At 33.5% G+C, this 26,833-nt stretch overlaps 3 protein-coding genes across 12 annotated transcripts in view; 1 reads left to right on the forward strand and 2 right to left on the reverse strand.

The window, feature by feature from the left end:
- Positions 1–1,469, reverse strand: part of LOC126750882 (uncharacterized) — a 124,397-nt gene extending 122,928 nt beyond the window's left edge. For 5 of the 6 annotated variants that reach the window (XM_050460653.1, XM_050460649.1, XM_050460652.1 and 2 more), the window contains exon 1: positions 818–1,468. The gene's annotated coding sequence lies outside the window, so the exon portion shown is untranslated. Of the gene's footprint in view, positions 1–817 lie in introns of all 6 variants that reach the window. The other variant, XM_050460650.1, reaches the window with a different exon arrangement.
- A 912-nt stretch (positions 1,470–2,381) lies between these two features.
- Positions 2,382–26,833, forward strand: part of LOC126757641 (nuclear protein localization protein 4 homolog) — a 68,982-nt gene continuing 44,530 nt past the window's right edge. The window contains exons 1-7 of one of the 2 annotated variants that reach the window (XM_050471721.1): positions 2,382–2,615; positions 4,479–4,622; positions 4,686–4,775; positions 5,056–5,222; positions 5,298–5,826; positions 5,897–6,095; positions 6,156–6,316. In XM_050471721.1, coding sequence (XP_050327678.1) covers positions 2,586–2,615; positions 4,479–4,622; positions 4,686–4,775; positions 5,056–5,222; positions 5,298–5,826; positions 5,897–6,095; positions 6,156–6,316 — 1,320 coding nt within the window. In that variant the 5' untranslated portion in view covers positions 2,382–2,585. Of the gene's footprint in view, positions 2,616–3,798; positions 4,063–4,478; positions 4,623–4,685; positions 4,776–5,055; positions 5,223–5,297; positions 5,827–5,896; positions 6,096–6,155; positions 6,317–26,833 lie in introns of those variants that run through there. The other variant, XM_050471712.1, reaches the window with a different exon arrangement.
- LOC126757625 (uncharacterized) overlaps positions 11,703–26,833 on the reverse strand; it is a 39,591-nt gene continuing 24,460 nt past the window's right edge. For 3 of the 4 annotated variants that reach the window (XM_050471701.1, XM_050471683.1, XM_050471692.1), the window contains one exon: positions 11,703–23,459. In XM_050471701.1, coding sequence (XP_050327658.1) covers positions 21,192–23,459 — 2,268 coding nt within the window. In that variant the 3' untranslated portion in view covers positions 11,703–21,191. The remainder of the gene's footprint in view (positions 23,460–26,833) is intronic. The other variant, XR_007666757.1, reaches the window with a different exon arrangement.

Here is a 26,833-nt window from a genome sequence, read left to right on the forward strand (position 1 = left end):
TTTTATGAATTTTATAAATGTGAATATGTATGTACATACATGTATGTAACTCCAAAAGTTGTGCGCTGCCAGCACGCACCCAAATACAAATAGAAACCATTTTTGCGTTCTATGCACACTTGGCGCAGCATATAAGGTAGATAAATATATAACACACGTACATACATATGTGTAAATATGTACATAAACACATGCTCATGCCCACAGTTCGTTGCCTGTTTGGCTATTTGGCTATTTGGCTATATTTACATACTTACATACACATGTACATAGGTATGCTTGTCTGTTCGTGTGCCAGTGCTGGCCAAAACGAAATGGTAGCACTGCTTAGCGTACTGCCTGCTTGACTGAATGACTGTTTGATGGACAAGCTGCGGCTGGCTGCCCAGAACACAAGCTCCCCGGCAGACTAACTAGTTAACTATCTGTTTTTATTTATATGCTCATACATATGTACATATATATGTATAAATAAATGTTCGTCCAATTGATTAGGCTCATCGAATAGGTATGCATTTATATACATGTGAAACACATAGTTGCTTATATACATATGTATATGTATATACTATCTAAGTATATTGGTTATAATTGTCAGGACACAAATTGGAGCAACATGTGAAGCAAAACCCCTAATTTTTATGTATCTTATCCTATTTCATTTCATTTCATTTTGTAGTAGTTCTGTTCCTCACTGTATAAATGTATGTATATATGTACGTGTGTTGATGTAGAATATTTTGTATATATTATTAACTAAAACTTAGGAAATAGGTATATTATTTTATTTTTAAAGTCTATTTTTATTTCCAAGTACCTTTGGTGCGGTGCGTCGTCGTCTTTCTCATTTGACTCAAAACGCTGGAATCGGTGGCTAGGCGAGTTACACACTGTAAGCGGCAACGCAAACTAAGAATACCGTATAACGAGTTGTTGTTGGGAGAAAAAGGTAAGCAAAGAATTTCAAACAGGAAATTCAACACTAACACTTTGCACGTTGATTTCTTCACTTTTCATAGATTTTCTAAGTAATACAATATTTTCCTATTGGCATTTTCAACATTTAACAATTTCTTTAGTATTGATACTTTAAGTGTGTACACTTTATACGTACGTATTTCAGTTTTCGAGACTTATTGTATTTCGTTTTGCTTTTACACTTTCCAGGCAAAAACAAAAAGTTGCCTTGCCCAAATAAACAAATGTTAATTACTTTAAGCAAATTCTAAATATTTACAGCGAAAAGTTGCACTTCAAACGACGACGAAGTGAAAAGTAAAAAACAAACGTATACGAAATAATCCGCGCGCACACACATCTATATACACGGTCAACATATACGCCACTCAAGTGCAATTCGTTCTCGGCGCTACGCCCACAAAACAACGATTTCTGGTAATTCTTCGTTAGTCTGTACGCACACGTCCGTTAACGGCAGCAGATCTCGTAAAACTAAACTCAAATCGGAAAGAGATTGACCAAAGTCAATGTTTCTACTCGTGGCCAAATGGCTCTACTCACAGATACTACCTGCGCTGTTACCATACAGTCTGAATAAATATACACGGCAAAAGTATCTATGCCACACAGCTGGCTGCTGATGAGAGCCTCCACTGCTCAATATTCAGTCAAAACATTACTCAGTCTTGCATACAAATAGATATGTCTCTCACAGATAAGGGAAATACACATGTATACATACACACATATATAAGATTGTATCTCTTGTTGGGAATACATTGTATCTCACGGTTTTCCGCAGTGGCGGATATTCAACGGAGCAGCGCGTACGTTGTAGGCACTCCGCTTCAACAGGGTGGCATTGCAGCTTTATAAAAACGTTGGCCACAATGCCACCCTGAAAGTAGCAGTAGCCGCTGCCGAATGTAATAAGTGAAAATTAATATTTTAAATGAGAAATTTATTTAAAGCTTAGTTATAATTAACTAAAAAATAAAAATCTGAAATTTAAAAAATTCAGATGTTATTTATGAAAATTATAGTTGGCAACGCATTAAATTAATAGTTGAACAAATTGGTAACACTTAATCCAGTTACAAACCCACTATTTGCAAAGCAGCAGATTATCACACCCACATTACAGGGTGGTATCAATGCTAGTAATAGTAGAAATTAAAATTACTATTGGGCATACGGAACTTTATTAAAGCAATTACTAAGAACAAGCAAATATTCAGAATTGCAAAATATATTTCATTGACAATTCGTTTAGTGTGAAGATGTTTTAAAGATTGTTCATGAAATCTATTTTCCCAGTCTCCAACATCGTAAGTAGAGTCAAGAACCCTACGATTTTATTCTAAGTTGGCAGCTCGGTGTTTTGAAGCAAATTTATTTGACAGCACGAAAATAATTGACAGTTGCCTGTGCCCGTGGTCGTGAATTTGCGATTTTTTGTAGCGCGTTTGATATATTTTATTTCTGACACAATTCGCCTTTGTCTGTCTATCTGCGGTGTTTGTAGGCTAGTTGGATTTTCCTGCGTAAAGTTTTGTCCAATATTTGAATAAGACGAGCGCATAGCCAGGTGTATTCAGTGATTCAAAAGAACATTGTGTGTGAAAATGTCAAACTCAAGCGTTGGCGATAAAATTGTAAGTTTCTTGTTTGTTTGGTAAGCTTTTTGTTTTCTTATTGTGCTGGTCTTGCATTGTATTGCACTGTTTTGGTCATGGCCAACCGTTGTAAATGAAAGGATTCTTTGGCCAAAGATATGCTATGGCCGGTAAGAAGCTAAAGCTGCTATTCACACATACATAGGTATATGTAAAACTTAGCAAAGTTGTTTAGATCAAGTGGTGGAAAGAAACATTTTTGAATTTAAATAGTTGAAAATTCATATGCGTTAAAGGAAATTATTATTCCAAATGGACCCACCAATCATTTGATATTTTGTGCGTCTGCATTAAATGCTACCGGCAGCCGGTTAATGCCGGCAAACATCAAAAAAGTCAATAGAGAAAAGCCGGCACAACACGAATCCATCCTCAACATCATTTACACAGCTGTAAAACGCAAACAACAACAATCAAGTTACCACAAACTAATATATATGTACACAAGTCGTCAGAGGGGTAACGTAGTGTGCGGCAGAACGTAACGTAATGTTACGGCAAACCAAGTAGCATTTTCGACAAATAAGAATGAAATAAGAAAATGCATTAACTATATACTCGTGTAGTTGACAAATCTGTGTAAAAATTTGGCAATCTGTTGTGTTAAGCCGATTTCGATACACGAAGCGTATCTATACTCTTGCTTCGCACAAACACCCACCCACCCACTTTTATACACTTCGGCCGTACTCTTCTCTTCCACCCACAATATACACGTTGGTGTGTAATAATGTGTCCATATAATAAAAATATAATTTTGCTACAAATAACGCGCGTCTTTGAACTTGCAGACAATTTATAGCTAATGTGACAGTTTCAAATGTTTTTGGTCCGTCATAATTACTTTTTATTCTTACTCTGCAAAATCAAATTTAAATGTAATTTATAAGTAATATGTAATTCGAGATAGATTTTAAAATAACGTAAATTTTATAAAAAAATATATCAGAGTATATTCTGTACTAAATTTTGAATTCTGCAGTGATTTCTGAACCTCCAAAAAGTTAATATAAAACTACAAGTATTTTACAATTCCGGCGTAATTAAGAGATCTAAAAAGTACATAACACCAATGCAACTTCGTATTCTAAATCCCTTGCTCTTAGCCAAATGCGGAGCACACGGCGGCAATTGCATTCAGTGTGCAGTAGCCGTTAGCAATGTCAACAAGTGCCGTCACAATAAAAAATTGTATTTTTTAAAAGTACCTGTAAGGTACTTCTGTGCGAGAAAAATTCCCCATAATTGGCTTACCTTTAATTATGCAAAAATTGTTTTGTAAAAACATTCCAAAAATTTAGAAAAAAAATTAATTTGAAATCGATTAAACATGTCGATGGTCGAATTGGAATCATTACTCTATCGCAAGCGGAATGTGGTGTATGCTTTTGTGCGTCATAAGCTAATGCTGCTCTGTAAACAGTCGGTGAGAAAAAAGTGGAAATAAAAAATCTGCAGCTCCTCCATAACGATGACGTTTCGTTTAAAATGCAATCACTTAGTACCCACGTGCTGCTCAGTTTTTTCGGAAATAGCCAATTATATAGTTGCTTAAGCGAACTTGAAAACTTGGCTAGCGTTCTAAATTTCTTTAGTAAACAAAAGAGACATATTAGCAGAAGAAATTCATCAAAATAAATAGATTTCTCGTGCGGAAGTAAAAACAATTGACAAAATAAGAAAAAAGGCATAAAATAAGATGATAAAGTAAAAATTAAATGCTAAAAAGAAAAACAAATCGCTTTACATACGAACGAAGAATATTTAAATGAATTTATGGAAAATAAAGAAAGTAACGGTTCACCGAATTATTTATTAAACACATTTTTTTCTTCATTCCAGTTGATACGCGTGCAGTCCGCTGAAGGCATAAAACGTATCGAGATCTCACCGAAAGCTAATTTAAAGGAGCTCTTCGAAATGGTACACCACAATCTCAAAGTTGATGGCTTCGGTCTCTTCAAGGAGCGCAATTTTCTCACAGAGGTAAGCTTTTCACTTTTAATTATGTTATTTGCCTACTAATTGAAAATTCTATGTACATTCCAGTTGCATTCTAGTCATTCGCAGAAAATTGGTTCCTGCCTTAAACATGGCGATATGTTGTATCTGAAGAAAATTGCTGGGGGATCGATTCGTGTGAGTTCCCAAATAAGATAATTTTGGCATAATTAAATTGTAAAGTCTAGTTGTGATGGAAGCTCATTTACCATAGAAAAAATTAGTATATAATTTTTAAGTTTTGCGGAACACTTCTTTAAAAATGTAGACCGAATAATAATTTGGTGCTTTTCGATAACTGATAAGCAATTTTTTCTAAAGCGTTATATCCTATACATCTTTACATTTGCCCGTCTCTTTGAAAATATATAGATAGCATACATAAAAAGTTATACATTTTACTTTTTCCTTCCACCAGCGTACCAGCACCACAGCCATTGATGATTTTGAGACTTCGAGCGTTAATTTGCCGACAGCAAGCAGCACCATACTATTTCAACCATCTACCGCCGTCGTAGAAGATGAAGTGGATCAAACGCTAGCCAAAATAGATGGCTTAATTGAACGTCCGCGTGATCCAAAGCTGTAAGTTGAAGTTTTAGAATGAATTTACAAAAAATACATTTCTAAATATAAAATTATTTATTCTTGCCACGTTAGTTGTCGTCACAATGCCAACGGTCGTTGTGTGCACTGCTCACCACTTGAACCGTACGATGATAATTATCTGAAGGAGCAAAAGATTAAACATTTGTCTTTTCATTCATACATACGCAAACAAAAGTCGGGCATTGATCGTGGCAAGTATGTCGCTTTCGATGATATCAATTGCCGCATAAAGCCAGGCTGTCGTGAGCATCCCCCATGGCCTAAGGGTATCTGTTCCAAATGTCAGCCATCGGCTGTCACGCTAAATCGTCAAATTTATCGACATGTTGATAATATTATGTTTGAGAATCCAACTATAGTTGAACGTTTTCTCGATTATTGGCGTACAACCGCTCATCAGAGAATGGGTTATCTTTATGGCACCTATGAGGTACATGCTGATGTACCACTTGGTATACGTGCAACTGTCGCCGCCATTTACGAGCCGCCACAGGAATCTACACGTGACTCGATTCGATTATTGGATGACGAAGCAGCTGCTGAGGTAGATGAGTTGGCGCAGGCTTTGGGTTTGAAGAAGGTGAGAAACGTCATCTTTCTTATTAACAAAACTGTTATTGAATTACACGGTTTTTGTATTCTTTAAATAGGTTGGTTGGATTTTCACTGATCTCATTACCGATGATCCAGCTGTTGGTAGTGTCAAGCACTTACGTGGCATTGAGACTCATTTCCTCACTGCGCAGGAGTGTATCACGGCGGGCGAACTGCAAAACCGTCACCCGAACCCGTGCAAATATGGCTCTAGCGGTTACTTCGGTTCGAAATTTGTTACAGTGTGTGTAACAGGTATGTGTATTGTGATCAAAATTACTGTAAATGCTTAATTGTTGTTTTATTTTGTTCCAGGCGATAGCAGCAAGCAAGTGCATACAGAGGGATATGCCGTATCAGCTCAATGTATGGCTTTGGTGCGAGACAATTGCTTAATACCCACCAAAGATGCACCCGAATTGGGATATGTACGCGAATCAACAGACAAACAATATGTTCCAGACGTTTATTATAAGGTGAGTCAAATATTTATTTCTTTTTCGACCATATTAAAATCTTAAAAAATTTTATCAAGCCAATAGCTTAAAGGTTGAAAATGTAGGACCCTATAGAAGTTCACTCATTTAACACATTGATGATTTTATCATCTTGAGGCCAGTCTATATATTGCATTGTGTATTATTTATGCTAAACCACTATCTGAACTACAAATATTCCTCGACCTTAGTGGGCAGAAGCTTAAATCATTCCCGACCACACCTTCATTTGCAGTCTCCTTAAGATTCGATTTAATTATACGTACAACATATGAAGGCCACGATCAACTACAAACAGCCACTAAATCTTATACATTGATGTAAGTGTATTCCTATGGAAGGTGTTGAGTGAACTAAACCCTATCCAAAGCATAAAAATTCTCTGACGAAATCTGCTCAATTCTCTAAAACTAACGTTGTTTAAGTAAGAATAAGTTCTTCCAATTGCTATATTTATCGCTGTCAACACCTAAAAGTCTTACGTCTGTAGTTGTCACGGTTTTACGGGAATTGTGTATTATTGCTAAGGTAGACCCAACAGTAGACTGTTTGTTTGATAACAGAATAAACTTTTTCCTCTGTTCCAAATGAGGTATTTTCCTTCTATACCATAGAATCTGTAACTTACGGTGTTTAAAGCCAAAGTTATTGCACTGCATTATATTAAAGTATTGGCAAACCTCGTTTTGTTTCAAATTCTTCGAACATTTCGATATAAATAATAATCAGACTGTGCAATCCAAAAAACAATTAAGTTTAAGACTAAATCACCAAAGCTGTTTATAAAATCCCGAACACCTTTGCTGTTGTTTTAATACTCTGTGGTCTCCATATCACCAATATTGTCCGAGTTCAGTGAGGTATTTACATTATAGTTTAAATTACTTGTTCAAAAGCATTTCAAAATTTCCACCTCGTTAATATCCGATAATCTGGCATTACAAAAGACTAGTAGATCTATTAAGGCATGACAGCTAGCCAGCGTAATTGAACCAAACCTTATATCCGATAAGTTTCAAATATTTTCCGATAACTTTGGAATGATGATGATAACCATACTTTCAACTAATTCCCTTATCGATTCAATTTTTTGCTCGTGCCACAATTTTTGTTTTTCTATCATTTTTTATATCATTTTTCAATTTTTTCCTATTGTTCGCCTAGTTCCCGATAAATCGATTACTGTCGGATAGTTCGAGTATTTTTCGATAACTCTATTGTTTCCCGATAAATAGATATTTTTTCGATAACTCGGATGTTCCTGATAATTCGATTGTTTTTCGATAAATTTCTTGCCTTCCTATACACCGGTTATTTGCGGATAACTTTACATTTCCCGACAATTCGATTATTTTTCGATCATTCTTCGAAAATGCATCGGCATTTCTCCATTTCAATTTGTGTCCGATTTTATGTGCGTTACTTTTGTAATTATAAAGTGTGTACCGAGAATAAGAATCCGTTCTAAATAAATACATGTTGTTGTTGTTGTTGTTGTAACGGTTACTAGTCTCCGTTCGGGTGGTAAGGTTCAGATAAGTTGTCATCGAGGTCATCCAACGGTAGGCCTAGGAAACGTGCTGTTTCGACGGAGTGGGACCATTAGGAGAGGGTCAGCTAGTAGGGATAGCTTGGCACGCAAGAAGATGTATAGAGTCATGGGGGACTCGTTGCGTGTTGGACATATAATAGGTTGTCAAAAAAGTCTTGCGGTATTTTCGCTAGTTGGCGCTGAATAAAATTTGTGCAGTTTATGGAGCCGATACAGTTTCCATTTCCACCGCACAACGATGGTTTCAACGTTTTCGTTCTGGTGTAGAGGTGGTCGAAGATGCGCCACGCTCCGGAAAGCCTGTCGTCGAAAATTGCGATAAAATCGCTGAATTTGACAGAGCTGGGCATGAGTCATCAAAAATTAATTTCAATTTCAATAAAAAAAAAAAAATCAATAAAAGTACCGCAAGACTTTTTTGACAACCCATTATTTGGTATGTCCTCGAAAACACCTCAGCAAAAACTGCTTGAAGAGAAGTTCATAAATACATATAATGAACATGGTACGGGGTTTGTCCGGAAAGTAATAGGACTGAGTCGAGTTAAAAAAATTTGTTGAACCAATCGTTACAATTCTTTAAAAACTTTCGAAATAGGTTCCTTCTGCGTCGATGCAGCGCTGCCAGCGCGATTTCCAAGCATTGAAGGCGTCACCGAAGGCATTCTCCGGAATAGCCTCTGTCGTCTCAACATGCTTGCCTTTCATCGGCCTTTTCAGGCAAGGAAACAAAAAAGGCCGGGGCCACATCTGGGCTGTAGGGCGGCTGAGGAATCGTTGGGAAGCCGGCCTTAGACAAGAAAGACGGTGTGAGCCGGGGCGTTGTGGTGGTGCAACTTCCAATCGGCTGCGATGTCTTGTCGGACTGATCGGCTTCTCTGATTGAGCGAAGTAGTAATTCTTCTCTCCTTAGTGTAGGCAATTGGTCTGCTGACTAAATTTAGGATAATTTCGTAAGTTTCTTCACTCAACTTTCCCACCAATTAAAAGACGTTTCGCTTCCTGCCCATTTATTCATAAACAAGACGTTTAACATAACATTTAATAACATATTTCTTTGCATACAATTTCCTTTAGTTTTTCGATATTTATTTTTATTAATTAATTATGTATTTTGCTGCTTGTTCACATTTAACTTATAGCGTTTAACATCGAACAATAGATTACGGCTCGTTACCGTATATTATACATTAACGCAATTTTATTATTAAATTTGGAATTCAATCGTTACTAATTCACGTTTTTCCCATCAACTAAAGTATAAATAATTTTTAAAACTAATTAATTTATATTCAAGTACGTATATTTCATCAAAGCGCTTAATTATTGTGTTGAACTTAAATCTTAAATGAAGTAAGAGGAATTCGCAGCCTGTTATTAATTTCGAAACCCAAAAAGCTAATGCTCAAATAACGAATTATTAGATTATTTTCGTTTATGATTTTCTTTTCGTATTCTATGTTGTTTTTGCTTAAAGTTTTTCAATAATTTTGTTTCTCTATTTTGCTTTACATATATTTCATTTCAAAATTTTATGCTATTCATTTTGTATTTTTGTTCGTTTGGCTCCGTTTTCGTTTTGTTTAACATTTTACTGCATTTGTACCAAAATATCTGCGCTCTGGGATTGTCCATTTCAAAATGTTGTAATCCGCTTTGGGTTTGCTTAAATTCAACATGAATTTCCTTTTGAAATCAAGAAATTCCTACCACACTCTGGATCCATAGTTTTCCATTCATTCAAATGCTGTTTTACTCGTAAATATATTAATTTATTTTCACAATGCTAACATTGAATATAATAGACATTTAAATACAATTAACACTGGTTTATGGTTTGCATTGGATAACTGGATATGCCTATTTTGTAATTAGATTATTTTTGACATAATTAATATTCTATAACGATTACTTTTCAATAGAGTTTATGGAAAACATTGAAAGCATTTCCAGTTCGGAGTGGCAAAGTAGGAATTGAAGTGATTAGTATTTTTTAAAAAGCGTAGGATAATTTAACAAAATGCTTCAGATTACTCGTAAGTGTTATATAAAAGCATTTTTCGCTCCAAATCGTCATAACGGTTTGTACATACCCTATTCAATTACTTTTACTTTTCAACAAAAACATCAATATGTCGGTGCGGTGTGTCGAAATTTTCAGCTTTGTACTCAACTTCGTAACATTAAACTTAAAAGTATTTACAGTTAGAGCTGTTTATTTAAAAAATTTTATTTTGAAGAAACGTTGTCACTCAAAGAGTTAACGGGTGGGCTGAATTAAATCACAAAAGTACCGCTTTCGGTTTTTTTTTTACTTTATACATACTAGTTCCGCTTTCGAGTGCTACATTTTTCGTTAGTATAATTGTAGGTAATAAATCTAAGTCGTTAAAGAGAAAGTAAAACGGTTTATTCCTGTAAGTTTTCGAGTGGAAAATTTGTAATCATTATTTATACAGTTTTATGGCGGCTTTGGTGGTACTTGATTAAATGTTTCGTTTGATTTTGTTTTCATTAGATGTGTGTACACTTGATAATCCTTAAAAGCTCTCTCTCATTTTGCTGCTTGTGTGAAATGTTGTTATTGTTACAGAAATTTTGTCTTTTTAATGCACTCACTTCGATTGAGAAATTCGTATATTTGTAACTAATTGGAAGTGGTGCTGCCTCGATCAACACCAATACCAGAAAAATCGATCTTTTAATCGATAAAACCGGACCGTATTAACGCACCTTTTACGATTTCAAACCAATGTTCGCTCACTTTCTGCTGTATAAAAGTTATTTTTCCAATCAACGCTTCTACTGTCCGCCATTATTTACCCGATCGCATCCAGCAAGATCTTACTAACGAATCACTCAATGAAATTTTTATCGCTTGCTTGGAAACTTCCTACTTATTTGTTCCAAGAATAAGTTAAATTATTTGCGGAAGCGAACTTTTGTCAATCTTGTTAGGAAATTTTTGTTTTGGTTCGGAAATTTTGCTAGCCTTTCATGGCAGTTTCGCCTTTGTGACGAATCTCGTGAACACATTTTGTGTTTGCAAATGGTTTTATCTTACTATTCGTTTGACTGAACACAATTTTGTAAAGTTTATTGTTGAAATTCGCAACATTACGTTTTCGGGAGAGAGAGAGAACAAATTAACATATTAGAGGTATTCACAGTGTTCGTTTTGTTTCCTATGTGCACATCGTGGGAATAACGTTGATTTGTTTTCGTTTGGTAACAGCTTTTGGATCGGGTTGCACTTACGAATTTACTTTATGGCTTCTATTTGGTTTCCCTATGAAAGTGTTGGCAGCTTTTATGCAATAAATGTTTTTAAAGTTATTTCCATTGCTCTATGAATACCTCTTTTGGCAAGTTGTATATTTCAAATGATTTTATTTTCATCTATTGTGCTCACCGCACGCCTGTGACATGTTCGTCGCCAATATTAAGATTTTTCCTTACGAAGTACATATTTTTGTGTGTCTCCTATTTGCTTAGTTTCGAAAGGTTGCTTGTACTGTTGAACGCATAAAGCTTTTGTACACATGTCAGTATACGGTATTCCGCGCGGCCATATTTCGAGTCGATTTTTCGCTTATGTATTTTTCTTGTATATACATGTGTATGTATGTGTGTGTGTGTTTTCAATGAATATGTATGAGTTAGTTCAACAAAATCGAATTTCAAACAATCTCCATATGTGTACGTTTGTTTGTTTGTGTGTGTGTGTTTGTGTTTGCATATCGCGCATAGCTTAAGTAGTAAGTCTTTATAAGTGTATAACGTACTACATATGTACATATTTATTTGATAAAGTTTTTGTTTTTTTTTTGGTTTTTTTTTCAAACTTTTGTAGTGCTCGTTAGTAGCGTCGTTTTGCTACACACATGTGTATAAATATCGAGTTTTTCATTTTTTGAATTTGTAGACTCTTTAAAATACGCAAAGTAATATAATGTAATTCGAAAATGTAAAATTTAAGTTTTAAGTTATAAATTTTTTCATATAAATAGTAATACGCAACAATTTCAATATATAGACGTAGAGTTTTTTAAATATTACTTTTTTTCTTTACCTTCGAACGCAATTTATTTTTAAACTTTTTTGTATTACATACATACACATGTTTTCGTATAAGTTTTCAGTTTTTTTCGGCATGATTATATATTTTATCTATATCTTTTGTTTTAATTTTTTTTCTTCATACATACATACATAAATAAATATCGCTATTATCTGCTTTGCTAATCTGATATTTTAATAATGTTTGCATATTCCCAATTTTTTCTTACCGAGGCGCTAAAATGGGTCATTTTGAAATTTCAATGTATTTTTCCAACTTGAAGATTTTGGACCTCAACTCGGACACTGACGCTTTGAAAATTTGCAATTTACGTTTATTATCGCACAAGTACCGAAACATTAGAGCTCCGTTACGAAATATGCACTAATCGAAATAGAGATTATGCAGACCAATAAGTCCAAATTTCCACTTAAATAACTTTCCTTCGAAAAAGAGATCGAATTTGTGTATCTAAAAGCTACTTTAGTATGCTAACTCTCTTGTCGACGCTGATGCCGACGCTTTGTTCCTTAATATCGTTTTACGTTACCCGTTCACATGACAGTCGGGTCTAAGTAACCGGAACGACCTAGGTCTCTTAATTCGCCACAATTGCTTGAAATTGCTTCAGGAATGTTTCTTGCCAATACAATAACAACTCGTTTTACTTTTCTTTGAGTTATCACGATAAGTTCCAGATATATTATATCGAGTGCGTTTCAACACTAATAGTTAACATGCTACAAGTTAATTATTGAAAATATATATTATTGTGTGGTTTCGCTCATATTCTATGTAAAATAAATTGGTCTCAAGTTAGAGCTAGCTATATGAAGCCTAAAGGCTGTCTCAAGTGCTGCGCGTGTCCATAAATTGTCAACTGTTTGAGTCGAACGGAGTGAATTCTCAATTTTTGTAAGTCACAAGAACCGTTAGGTGGGCAAATCAGTTTTGAGTTGAATTTTTGAAGAAAGCTTTTAAATGTGTGTTCAAATGCATTTATGTATGTATGTATGTAGCGTCTTTTTATATTTGTATTTATAGTTTTTTTTTTTAAATTCGTATATATGTATGTATGTCTGCATATGTTTGTTGTAATTCTTAAAGCAACGTTTACATTTAAAAATTTTTCATTGTATTTTTTGTTTTTTTTTTCGTATTGACTTCATTAAATAGTTACATAAACAGACACATATATTTAAAACATCGAATTTAAAACATCGCTAGATTTTATATTATTTATGTATATGTATATATATATATTTGTTTTTTGTTTTTTATATACGCATTTCTTTATTTTTTTATGTGTTTATGTATATTTATATATTATTTCTATTTCTCGCTGCTTCAGTTTATCTGTTAATTTTCTAAGGATCTGTTTGTTTGTAGACAAGTTTATGCTAGTAAGTATGTAGATGCGATACTTGTAAATTCAAAGTATTTCCAAATTGTCTTTCACTTAAAGCTAAAACACCGATTTTTTTTTCATTATTATATTCTCACATAACAAATTTGCATGTGTATGTTTGTTCTTTGTGGCCGTTGGGTATTCTGCGTTCCTCCATGCCTAAAAACTATGTATACATTCATTTGTAGGTTGGTTACTACGTATAACTGTTGTTGTTTTTTTTGAATTTTTAACGTTACCACAATTTATCTTTATATCAATTTTTGCACATCACGCGCCATTTTCCACCAAACAGAAAATACTCAACTCGCTAAAGACACTTTAAGTTGTTGCTGCACTGCGTTTTATTCTTATTTTTTTATTTCTGCTATTGATTAATTCTTTATTGATTTTAATTCGTTTGATTTAACTAAATTTTGAGTTCACAAATTATTTGGTTTAAGTTTACCAATAGTTTTTTTTTTTGCTCTTTAGCTTCGAAGCATGCACATACATCCTTATGTGTTACCACTATTTATGTTTGCATATACATATGTGCTAGGGTATCCGTTATTCCCCAAATTGAGTATCTTTTAGGCGCATACAACTTTTAAAGAAATGTTTTCATGGAAAGAAACCAGCCAGACCTTTTATATAGAGCGCAAAATTTTGTATTAGAAAATCCTTTTTTTCAAAATTGTGGGCTCAATGCTTCGCAGGTAAAAAATTTTATGCGAAAGATCAAAAAATCTCATGTTTATATCGAAAATAGAGAGTTTGCTTCAGTGTGATAATTTTTTAGGGCAAAACTGTAACTTCAGTGTGCGTCAGGTAAAAAACAACATCAACTTGGGGGAAATGACGGGCACCATAATATGTACATATACATATTTACTTTATGGCCTTTGCTTTTGTTTTTGTTTTTGCATCTAGTTTTTGTTTTGTTTTATCAATGTTTTGTTTATTGATTTTGAGGTTCCTAAACCGAAGGTACTTGTGTATGCATTCCCATTTGTCATTTGTAAGTTTGTTTGTTTGTATGTACAATACCATATCTGGTATATATCTGAATTTACTGTATGTTTATCCAGTATTCCAGTATCTCTTTGAAAGCTAAAATCGTATTTTATCGGCTCGGCAACTCATGTCGTCGCACGTTTTTTCGTCGCTATCAGTTTGGCGCTGAGTTCTGCTCCTCTCCACTTGACCTTCAACATTTCACTTTTGCAAAAATATTTCTCTCTTACAACACTAATACATATGTAATTTGCGTATGTATGTATGTTATTCGTAATTTATGATTTTTTCTTTTCGTTTTTGTTTTTGCTTTTGTTGCTATTTTAATGCTACATAATCATAAAAAGTATGGAACGGCATTGTTATTTATTGTTTTCTCAAACGGAAGTTAAAGTTTTTAGCGACTTTTAATTTTTCTAACCTATGCGTTTCATGTATATATGTATGTTAATATACATGTATGTTTGTATGTTTGTCTACTTAAGTTAAAACTTGTTTGGTTTTTATTGTACATGTAAAGCGTGTTGCCCGTTTTACTTTTTGCTGTCTGCTAAATTTCTATCCTCAGGTGCTTCTGTGGTTTCGGGAAAGGTCTACAATGATCCGCGTTCAATTAAATTTTAGAATACTCACAGAATTGAAAAATACATCAACTTATTTAAGCAAATCGAGTAGCTATGCCATTTAAAATTACTTTAATCGGTTTATTCAACATAAACGAATCGTCGAAACCGAAAAAATAATCACCTAAAGCACATTCTTCCTCGTTCCTCAGTGAATCATTCTTCTTTCTGAACAACAAATCCGTGAATTTCTCATATTAAATAAAAATCACATTTATGTGAACCTCCGACGGTAAGTTCTTGAATACTCTTATGCAAAGGTCTTAAAAAAGTTATGATTAACTATGTGGCCATAAGCGCATTTATTTCTCGATATCCCTCACCATATTTTTCCAATTTTTATATCCAAATCATTGATAGTTCTGAAAACTAAAGAAACGTATTACTTTTCTATAAAAACGTAACTCATTACATTGGAAAAACAACTCCATCTTCAGATAAACATATTGGATTTTAATTGTCTCATAATCTATACTATGACTTTGAAAATATCGCCTGTAAATGTTCAATAGATCATACATAAAAGTATTATTTTGTGAAATGTTTGATTGCTTAATTAATTGAACATCATTAATTCCTTTCAACTCTTACTTTTTGTCAAAATTAGTGATAACCTCACTTTCCTCCATTGGTTCCATAAATCATATGTTTGTCGTTAAAAGAAATGTCTAAGAGTCTATTTACTAAAAATAGTTCTCCATTAAACGTCCTTTACAAAAATAATATGAGTTATTCGTCTGTTCCATTTATTGCAACAAAAAATGTACAGTTAGGCATGCTGCATTTAGTGAAATTGGAATTTAAATAGAAGCAAATATATTTGAAGATATTTGTTGTTCTGCGGTTCATTTAAAGTTTTTCAACAATTTTCACCAACCTTTCACATTCACACAAGCACCTTTTCCGCACAGAATTTTTGCCACTTATGACTAAGTAAAAACAAATCGGCTACTATATATGAAAAAAATCTATTCTCCCTAAATATAAAGAGTTAATAAATAGCATTTGTATTTGATTTAATTCATTTTTGTTCTTTGGTTATATGAAACGACGTTTTGCGTAAAATTATGCAATTAATTAATTAATTGTCTTAAAATGTAATCACACAACATTTAAAGCGTAGTTTTTCTTTGCAATTTCTTTGCTGTTTATACTTTCTTTTGCATTTTTGCATTCTTTGTTTTTTGGTTTTTTTTTTATTTTGTCTTTTGCTAAGTTAAGTCGTTACGAATATATGCATATTTGCACTACGAATTTGTGTTGTAATTGTCTATAATTTCCAATGTTCTTTTGATATCTAGTTAATTTTCTCTGCCACAATAAAGTCGATTGAACAAATAATTTAATGAATAATAATAATTTCGTTTGATAAATACATACATATGTATATTTTAAGTTCACACACTTGGCTGTGTATTAAAAATTACTTGTGTAAATTTCGAAAGTAATTCAAGCGCATATTATATAATTTTTCTTCGATCTTCCGGTTTTAATCGTTTCATTTTGTTGCCTTACTACGTTAATCGAATAGCAATTATAGTATTTGTTGAAGAGTGTGAGTTATTTGGTCTTTTTTAGCGCAGCTCTTAGTAAGTGTCGCAAAGTGTTTAACTCTCCTTTTTGTTTACGCATATTTTATAACTTAATTCTTTGCAAATTTGGATATGTCATTAGATTATGCATCAGTTAAATTTAATTAGTAATTAAAATACGTTTTTATGTTAGAAATTCGATTTAAACGCACGATTTAATATATGAATACTGCCTAACACGCAAAAGAGATTTTTTCTCTCCAGAAAGAAAAATAAACGAAAAGGAAAATCATGGGTTAAAGAACTTAATTGCTTAAATGTGCCGTTCGTAATTTTAGTTTTCTAGAAAGCCTTCAAATTCGTTCATATTTTATTGGCAGCTAATTTCGTTGATTGCATTTTTGAGCATTTACTATAGGAGAAAAGGAAATAAAATGAAACTAGGTTGCCACCTAAATTAAGTACATTTCGAAACCTAGCACATACATATGTAGTACTGTTCTTTTGCAGTGTTTAAGTTTAAGTTAAGTTTAGTTACGTGTTTGCGTTTAAAAATGCTTCATCTATTATAATCACGCCATAACTTTATAAAAAGATTATCGCTCGCACTTCTGAGTCAATTGTGTTCTCTGTTAATTTCCGAATTGTATATTTTTTATAATAGGTAGTTTTAACTTAAAGACATACTCCTAATTTCCCATCAACGTTTCGTGTTAAGATTTAAATAAAAAAAACAACAAGGAAAAATCGATGTCCACTACTGTAATTCACTGGCTACAGACCATACGTATACATATTTAACATATTTAAGGAAATAATAAATATTAAGAAATTATTCTACAACTCACAGCAGAAAAGTAAAGTTAAAATTTGAAAACCTAACTCTTCACAAATTTATATATTTATATTCACTTTTGGTAGGATCAGAAGTTTTTTTCATTGTCGTCAACTGGCAATAAAATACTTTTTTTAAGTTCTGCTGAGAACAGCTTAGAGGGTTGTTTCTTATATGTATAAGCTCAAGAGTTTAGCCAAAATTAAAAATGATTGTACAAAGTCACTCAGATCTCGTTGTGGAAGTATAGTCTTGCGCTATCCTTAATAAACCTCGTATCCGGCACAATGAATGTGAAAACTTTTTCCAGAGGATTGAAACTTTCGGATATTAATTTTTGAAATCGTACAATTTAGTACAATTACTTGTTCCCGTTATGAAATCAATATTTGCTTCAAAATTATTTAATAATATGGAGAACAAAAATATATGTTTCAAACAGCAGACATAATAATTGTGTAATTGAAAGAATATAAATACCAAACGTTTTCAGTGCAACAGTAAAAAGAGTTAGGATTTTGAAAAAAAGAATTAGGCACATGCCAAAAGAAAAATACTTGAAATATTCAATTTAGGTCCACATCACTGAATCGTCTTCGATATTGTTGAATATTATCGATAATCGATTACTGTTAGATTCTATTGTACCACAACTGGCAGGAATTTTCTACAATTTAATTCACTGACTGATTGAAAATATTATTTTGATTTATTGCAGCGATAACTTTAATTGTTTCCGATATAATAATATTATGTTATCGCAAGAAAATTCGACGGTTATAAATCCGATAAAATGATTTATGCTGTGAGTTGTATAGAAATAAAGTATTGACTAACATATAACATAAAATAACTTAAATATAGTTTTGTAAAAGTTGTTATCGACTATTTTCGATAACTATTGTTAGTTTTCACGATAAACGTTTCATGCCTGACGAAGTGTAAACATACATCTTTTTATAAGTATGAATGGTTAGTGCAGTCATGTTTTTGTTGTATTTAAGACTGCTTATGTGTTTGATTTTCATATCATCAAATGCCGAAGCTTTTTATTTCGTAAAATTATGGCTTTCAAAATCGCTGGGAATTTCCTCTTTTTTTTTACTCATAAACGTGTGCATCGATTCTAAATTGTTTCTACTTTTTGTCTACGTGTTTGTAGGTTTGTAGGTACATATTTTGTTTTTTTTTTTCATTTCCTACTATTCTTTCGTAAAGTTGTTAGCACAAAAAACCGTGTTATACAAAAATTAATTAGATAGTAAAGTTAGAATATAGTTTTAGTATGAAATCTCGTATATTTAAAATGTTGAAGGGGATTCTTTAATCATGCTTCTTTTACATATATATATATTTATATATATATATAGGTATAGAAGTTGCCAAATTTGTTGCTTTTGCTCTACATATATGATTTTTTGTTTTTCTGTTTCTGTTTCTGTTTTGGCTTATAGTACTTCGGCATTTTCTTCGCTAGACTTTCAATATAACGTTTTGAAGACAGGTACACTTGTAGCGCTTTAAAACACAAATGTTTCAGACAAATGTATTTATCAATATCAATATTCAACATTGTTTGTTTTGTTGTTTCTTGTTTGTTGCATTTAAGTAAATATATGCTATACTATTTAACTATGTTTTGGTATATTTGTAGGTATGTTTTTGTTGCTAAAGTTCTGCATTGTTTTGAATGCTCTCTAAACGTCATCAAGGAATTAATCGTTTAATACTGGATAGTTTACTATAATATTCTCTATCTTGAATATTTAATTTCACATTTAATTATTTTTCTTTACTTTTTATGCGCCTCATTCTTTTAATTCTTGGACATTTAAGTTTAACGTTTAATATATGTGTAATGATTTTGGTTTTGCCTAACATATATTTATATATATTGCGATATATTATCTTCATGTATGTATGTATATAAGTTTCTGTCTTTATGCGTAGTTTTAAATTAAGTGTTTTATCTGATACACTTTTTTTGTGTGTGTGTGTGTATTTATTTTTAATATTAACACTTCAAGGCTACACATCGAGATAATATATATATATATATTTTATTTATTTATTTATGTATATATGTAAATAACTACATAGTTCTTCGTATATATTCTCACATTTATGTTTTATTGCGTTGTTGGCTCAATTTATATATTTATATTCTTCATTTCCGGTTCCGTCAACCGGTTTACAAGCAACCTACAAGTATGTGCCCTTATGTAGCTAAGTTTTCGTGTATTCTCCGTAAATTTTAACTATTCATCGTTAAATTTTGTTCGTTTTTTTGTTTTTGTTTTCGCTTTGTCGCTCTACAAAAGTGCTAAAATGACGCTTACTACTCCATGAGTAGAAATTCCCTAGACGTTTTCACTTTGTTCTTTGTTTGTTGTATGTCACGGTGTTAAATTAGTTAGTCAAATCATATCGTTTGATTACCCCAAAGTATTGATTAGTGAAAATTTTTCGCTACAAATTTTCTTATTGACTGTTTCAACGAGTGCCTTAGAAAAGAGGAATACAGCAACATTTTCGAGTTAAAGGTTGTGTGGGTGTCTTTGTTTTCTTACTATCGATTACGGCATTTTGCAGATTTTAACAGTCTGATGAGCGGACGTTTAAACTAGCTTAACGTTTACACGCACATCCATTAATTTGGACTTTTGCCTTCTCACTATTCAACTTCTTGTTGAAGCCTTATGATATTTATTGGTTTTGTTTCATATTTGTTTTCGAAGTTCGAGTTTTTAATTGTGAAAGTTTGAAACACAATTTAAAAAGAGCTTTTCCTTTTTAATTAAATTTTTTTGTATATATTTATAGACAGTGGATATAGTGTGTTAGACGAAACGTCACAAAAGATTTTGCTCATTTTTTTAATTATAAAATTAATTAATTCAGTAAAAATTATAGATTTGAAAATCGCCAAAAATTTTAAAATTTTGTTTGTCTATTACTAGTTTTCATATATCGATTAATTAAAATTAATTAATTATGTAAATTAATTATGTAAGGAACTCGATGAGAATTTTGTACGAAATTCCATGAAATCAAACAAACTCTGAACTTTAACAATTATAATGATAGATTGAATAAATTATTTTTATTGAGACACTATTTAATTAAGATGACTTTTATTTGAAATTGAGTTCAGTTTAGCGATATACATTAAATTAATTAAATTAAAATTACATATTTTACTTTCAATCAAGTATTAATTGCTCATTTAGGATTGTTTGCTTGTTAAATTAAGCTCAATTAACATTTTCTTTGAGGAAGTGAGTGTAATATTCGAGTAAGTGTGATTGTTTGTTATCAAATTGAGTGATACCATTTTGTAAATTACATCGAAGGATTTTTTATATAGTAAATTGAGCTCAATTAAGGTATCATTTGCCAATAGAGAGATCAAGGTTTTGGATGAAATGTGATTTCATGTGTGAAATATAGGAATAAGTATAAGAAGAGAAAACATAAAGTTAATTTAATAAAAAAAAATTAAATAAAGCTAAAAATAACGTTTCCGAATTAAATAAAGCTTAAAAAATAACATTTTCGAAAGCTGCTTGCATTCTAGTATAATATTAAGGTTCAAGCAACTTTTATGTATTTATGAAAATCACGATCCCTTCTTCAGTTGCGTTTAGTATTTGCCTTAATCTGATAATAGTGCCTCCACACCCGTCCGCTCGTACTCTTCAATACATACTCAAAACATGATTTACATAGGTAGGAAACCTAAGCTCATGATATTTTAATATAATTTTCTAACGTACGCTTATTAAAAAGATGGCATTATTGAAAGTAAAATCTTAAAATCTAACCCCTACTTCAGACCTTTACGACACTTAACCCAACTGATATTTGCCACAACTGACAACGACAACACTACTCTGTGGCTTACCAGTCGCATCGCCGGTTTGTGATATTTTCTCCACCAAATCCAAACCCTCGATCACAAATGCAAATATGCCTGTAAAACCGCGCATTTCTCTTAAAATTATACGGAACTGTGAACCAACGAGACCTAAATTATCGTGACGCTTTTGACTTCGCCTCATGCCAACCGAACCGCGTATGGCTAGTATCTTTGTGTCGTCCGGCATAAAAAAGCCCTCATCGTATACCGAGCGTCCGCCACGCCCATTATTTAATTCAAAATCACCTGTAATAATACTCTCGTTTTCCCAACACTGGAAAATGTGACAACCCTTGTAACCATAGCCGAGCTCTTGAGTGGCCAGTGCATTGAAATTCTTCGCCATTTTCGGCGCTACGTCGCTGCGCACCTCTATGAGGATGCGGCCGGAGTGCTGCCCATTGATTTCGATGTTGAAATAGTAGATGGGATAGACGTGTATGCTGGGGTTAAGTAGTAATGTTGATTTCGTTTGTTGTTGTGTATTCGAAGCACTCTGCTGCTGTTGTTGTTGCAGATGCAATAAGCTTAGACCTAAACCGTTGAGATCGGTGCTGGAAAAGAGATGTGAAGTGTTGTTGCGTTGTGCGCCAACCACCACTGATGTGTTCGATGTTGTTGCCGGTGTGCCAATTGGTGCGATTTCGGAGAAACTACTGCTTACGGCTTGTTGTTGCAACAGCTGTTGCTGCTGTTGAGCGGTTTGCAGGCTGGCGTTAGATTTGCTCGAGAGCGCAATGATGTCGGCGTAAGTCTTGTGTACGGGCGAAGTTGGATTGTTGGCTTGTTGTTGTGCCACGCTGTTGCTCGACGGTTGATTCTGTTGCAATGCCTGTGCATATGTTGCATGCGTGAAATTGGCATTCGAAGTGGGCAAATTTCCATTGGTAGTCGTGGAGAGGCTCACGTGCGATATCATCGAGGTGAGCAAACCGTTGGACAACAAATGTTGTTGTTGCTGTTGTGCATGCTGCTGTTGCTGCTGCTGTTGTTGCTGTTGCTTCAACAACAACATATGTCTCGAATACAATTGCGAAATGCAATAATTGGCCAAAAGCAAAACCGGGTTCTGATGAGTGGACGTCGTTATGCCATTGAGACCACCAATTACCGAGCCCACACCGAAGTTATCCAAATTGCCACCATTGAGCACACAATTATGCATTTGTACGAGGGCCTGCTTGATAAGATCGAAATCGAAGACATAGCCACAATTACGTATCATATCGTCCAGTTTGCATTGCAGAAACATCTCCTGATACTTGGCCATGAGCCGCTGCTTCTCGGCATGCAGTGTAGCATAGAGCTTCATAGCCTCAGCTGGCGTCTGCTTGTCCAGTATCTCGAGGCAAAGACGCGCCTTGCATAGGTTCTCACGAATTTCGGAAATCTCCAAAGTGGGCATATGATTCAGCAGCTCCGCCTCGATTTGTGTCTTGAGCGTGGTGCAGCTCTCCAATATTTTGAGCAAAAAATCACGTTGCTTCAATACCAAATGTTGCACATCGTTCAGCGTCTTCTGCATGCCGAGCAGCTCTTTTGATATGTCCGAGTGCAGTGATTCCTTGGCTTCGATTTTATTCTTCACCAAATGTGTGCGATGCTCCTCGGTTGCGGCACAGGCGCGGCAAAGCAAGATATTGCAAACGCTACACCACAATGTGTTGGGCATGGCATGTGTCATGCAATTTTCGGTCATTTTCAATTTATCCAAATTGCTATTGGCGTTGTTGTTGCCAACGCCAACGCCTATACTACTCAGATTGCCATTGCTGCCATCGCTATTGTTGCTGTTATTGTTGTTGTTATTGGCAATATTATTAATAACGCCGCTCCCGCTAAGTGCGCCGGTGGAGCCGTTCGATGCAATCGACGACGAACGCTGCTGCCGATCACGTTCGCCGCATTTCATTTTAAAACTAAGCGCAGTCAAATTCTGTGTGAGATATAGAATCGCATTGTAGGTGGGTAAGCTGTCGGTACGTGGCTCGGGTCCCTGCAGTTCGGTACGCTTCCAGCAGTGTACGCAGTAGAGTTCATCGCTGCCTTCGCGCAGCAACGAATTGACACATTTGAGGCAGAAGTAGTGGCGACACGTGAATAGCTTCGGCAGCGCGTCGTTATCGTTGAAGGGTAAATGGCAACAGCTGCAGATAAGGAGCTCCTCCAGCTCCGGTGGTACGGTCGCCAAGTCCATCTGTGTGTGTGTGCCATGGAAAAAGAGAGAAATTAGTGAATAGTTTGAATTATATGGAATTAGCTACTTAATACTGGAGAAAGTGAAACTTAAAATATAATATTATCGATATATATATCAGCACTAGTTTTTATCGACTTATAGTTATAGTTTATTGTAAACTCTTTCGCTCAAAAAACTGACCGCTTGGGTGTAAGTATGCTTTAGGTTGCATTAGTTTTTTCAAAATCACAAATCGCACTATCATTGAAAAGGTTCATTTTCGAATACCGTTAGGCCTTCTTGCGTACGTGAAGAACACCTTTTGTGCATTAGCTTGCTTGAACTGTTTCCACAAAAAGTCTCTTGGGAACCTCTTCAGCCGAAAAGTACAAAGCAACATAAAATAACTGCGACAATTGGCTGTTGATTCTAGGGAAACAGCTAACAGCTATAAAAAGCAATGTGGCCAACATACATACATACCTAAAAGAGCCGCAAACAAGAAGTAGCTATAATAATTACAATAATTGAACACACACACACACACAACACTATACATATGCACTTCTTGTGTTTGCCTAAGGAAATAAACTCAGAGGACGATGAAATGCTGAGTGCGTGCTGACGGCTTTTGGCTGAATTTGAGGATCTCAATTTTGTCTGTGTGTGCAACTTAATAGCTGCCTGGAATAATGTATATTGCCTTAAGGGTCTCTTTCACGTTATTAAAGAACACATACACGTAAACAAATTTACTGTCCGTTCGCTGTAAAAGCGTTCAAGCAAAAACTGCTCAATTTGATATGAACAACTGAAATATTTACGAAGATTAGGCGCAGTCGACATATATATACCATATGTAACTCTGCCACCCTTCATATACATACTTTTTCCGTTTCTCCACTCTATAAAAACTAAGTTAATCACCTAAATTGGTCCCTGCCATTTTACTTTAAGCCGCATCTTGTGTGCTCTTATTTCAATATATCGTTTTTGAGTGAAAATTGTGTGGACCACAGCTACTTGTGTCCAAGAAAGCTTGCAAATGTTGAGTGTGTATGTGTTTCGGGTCTCTATGTCTCGCGTACACTCTTCTCTTCTGACAATACAAAGCATTTCTTTTAGCTATTTTCCCTAAACCCTTAAATGTTTTTTTTTTCATCCTTTTGCTGGTTTTCCCCAGCTGTTCTCCTATGTTCTTTTGCATTTTGCTTTGTCTTTTACGACTTTTCTGCTTCTCTTATTCTTATTCTGTACTGAAGGTTGCTCCCCGATTGTGCATTTTGGTTTTATGGTAATTTACGCAATTTCCCACTGAACGAAAGTATTCGTATAGACATGTGTGCCATGCGTATGTACTATATACATACATACGTGTAGTCAGTCTCAATGTGATAATCCAAGTGTTCGCTTAAGCAGTTCAAGTTTCTCTTTCAGCAAGTGATAAGAATAAGTTTTTTTAACCTACGCTACCTTACTGGGATTTGTGTTGGTTATACATTTCCGTCATTAATCCTAGAATATTTTTGGTTAAACTGGAAAATCTAACGGCAGGAAACTATATTTCATTGAAATTCTCTTGGACCTTGAGGATTTTTGTTTCAATTATGTTTCTTTTTTGTTTAAATCAAATGCGTTCTTTTCAAATATCGATAATATTTATTGTATTTAAATATTTTTAACCTCCAACCTTTTTTAAGAACATGTACACTGCAATTTCTTACTGAACTACTGAAATGGCTGCCACTTAGTATTCTTTATCTTGATATACATAAATAGAGTGAGAGTTAGAAATTAGTCTCCAGAAATATTTTTTTTAATTACTAGTTTTCGCAAAAAAAAAAAATTCCAGAAATGCACTTGAAAATTATTCTAACAGGAAAACGCACTCTTTAATTTAATAAATAAATCTTCGAGATTCGTTATGCGACTAGAATTATTGTCAAGGCGAATTTCTGGAGAATTTTAATAAAAAAAAATAAATAAAAATAAAATTTAAAAATAATTTTTGAAGCTTTGTTTGAGGGAGAGCTATAGAGTTGGCGAAATTTTGTCTTAAGTTTCTAAATTGGAATAGCTTTTAAAAAGTTTAACAACGCCAAATAAGAAGAATATTTTGGTTTTTATCTCTTGCCGTTATTAATAATTCTGAAACAATAAGGTGGGGAGAAATTTCTTAGTGGAAACAATTGTTAAAATTTTTAAATTGAAGAAACTTGCTATATACATATGTTCCACTAGCAAAACAACTCTTAATGAAATAGTAATTTGAGTAAATAAAGCAGAGAACTAAAATGGTTGAGGAAAATTTTCCATAATTATTTTTGGAAATAATTTGAAGCCAGCAAGCAGGTGTAATTTCCTTAAAAACTTGAAAACTTTCCATTTATTATTCAATTACTTCGAAATTTCTATTTTACACCAACAATGCGCATATATGTATTATCTTATATACATTGTACAAATATTGGCAAGTGCAGATATGTATATATATATATACATATGTATGTACCGTATGAATGTATGTGTGCGTAACGCTTAATGAATTTTAAAATGCATTTTGTGGTTGCGGTTGCACCAGCCAAATGCCAACAAAACCACTAAAAGGGAAACTAAAAATAAAACAACCAAAAAATTAGCAAACAAACAATTTGCATGGTAAATTACAACAACAACGATGCTAGCATAAAAAGTTTACTTCAAACTTTGTTGCGTTTAGCAGAATAAACGAAAACATAATAAATGCAAGTGGGTGATGCATACATGTGTGTTTGTATGTGTATAAAGAACCAGCTGTCAGGCATTTAAGCAATCCAAAGTTTTAGCCAGCTTTTAGGCGCATAAGTCATGCGTTCATAAGAGCGGTTACTAATAGCAAGTTTTCTTTGCACCATATATGCTTTTATAGCTTAAAGTAAAGTAGAATAAGTACCAGAAAGGTTTTAAAATAGTCAACAGTCAAAGCATTGAAATTAAAAAAAAAATTAAAAAAAAAATAAAATATTTTTTTTCATAAATGACTTCAGAGAATTTAATATAAAATTCAAGCCTAATATATTTGCTATCAAATTTCACTAAGCCTATACTTAGGCAAAACCCGCAAACATTAAAGAAGGGAAGAAGGATAGTATATTCTTAGATGAGGCCTAAGAGTATGCAATAATTTTTAAACATTCTTTTAAGTACTTTTACTTCACGAATAATATTTTTTTTGACATTTTTAGTTAACAAATAATATATTAATGATATTCCTTATGTGATTCTAAACTTAGTTCTAACAACTTATATAATTAATTTGATACAACATTTCTAAATTCTGTCTACAACTTTCTTTCATTTCAGGTAAGTGCCAAGTTTTTGTGTTGTGTCTTATGGTTGTTTTGTGTGCAAAC

Source organism: Bactrocera neohumeralis, chromosome 2 (genome assembly GCF_024586455.1).
Source record: "Bactrocera neohumeralis isolate Rockhampton chromosome 2, APGP_CSIRO_Bneo_wtdbg2-racon-allhic-juicebox.fasta_v2, whole genome shotgun sequence".
NCBI classification, from domain to species: Eukaryota; Metazoa; Arthropoda; class Insecta; order Diptera; family Tephritidae; genus Bactrocera; species Bactrocera neohumeralis.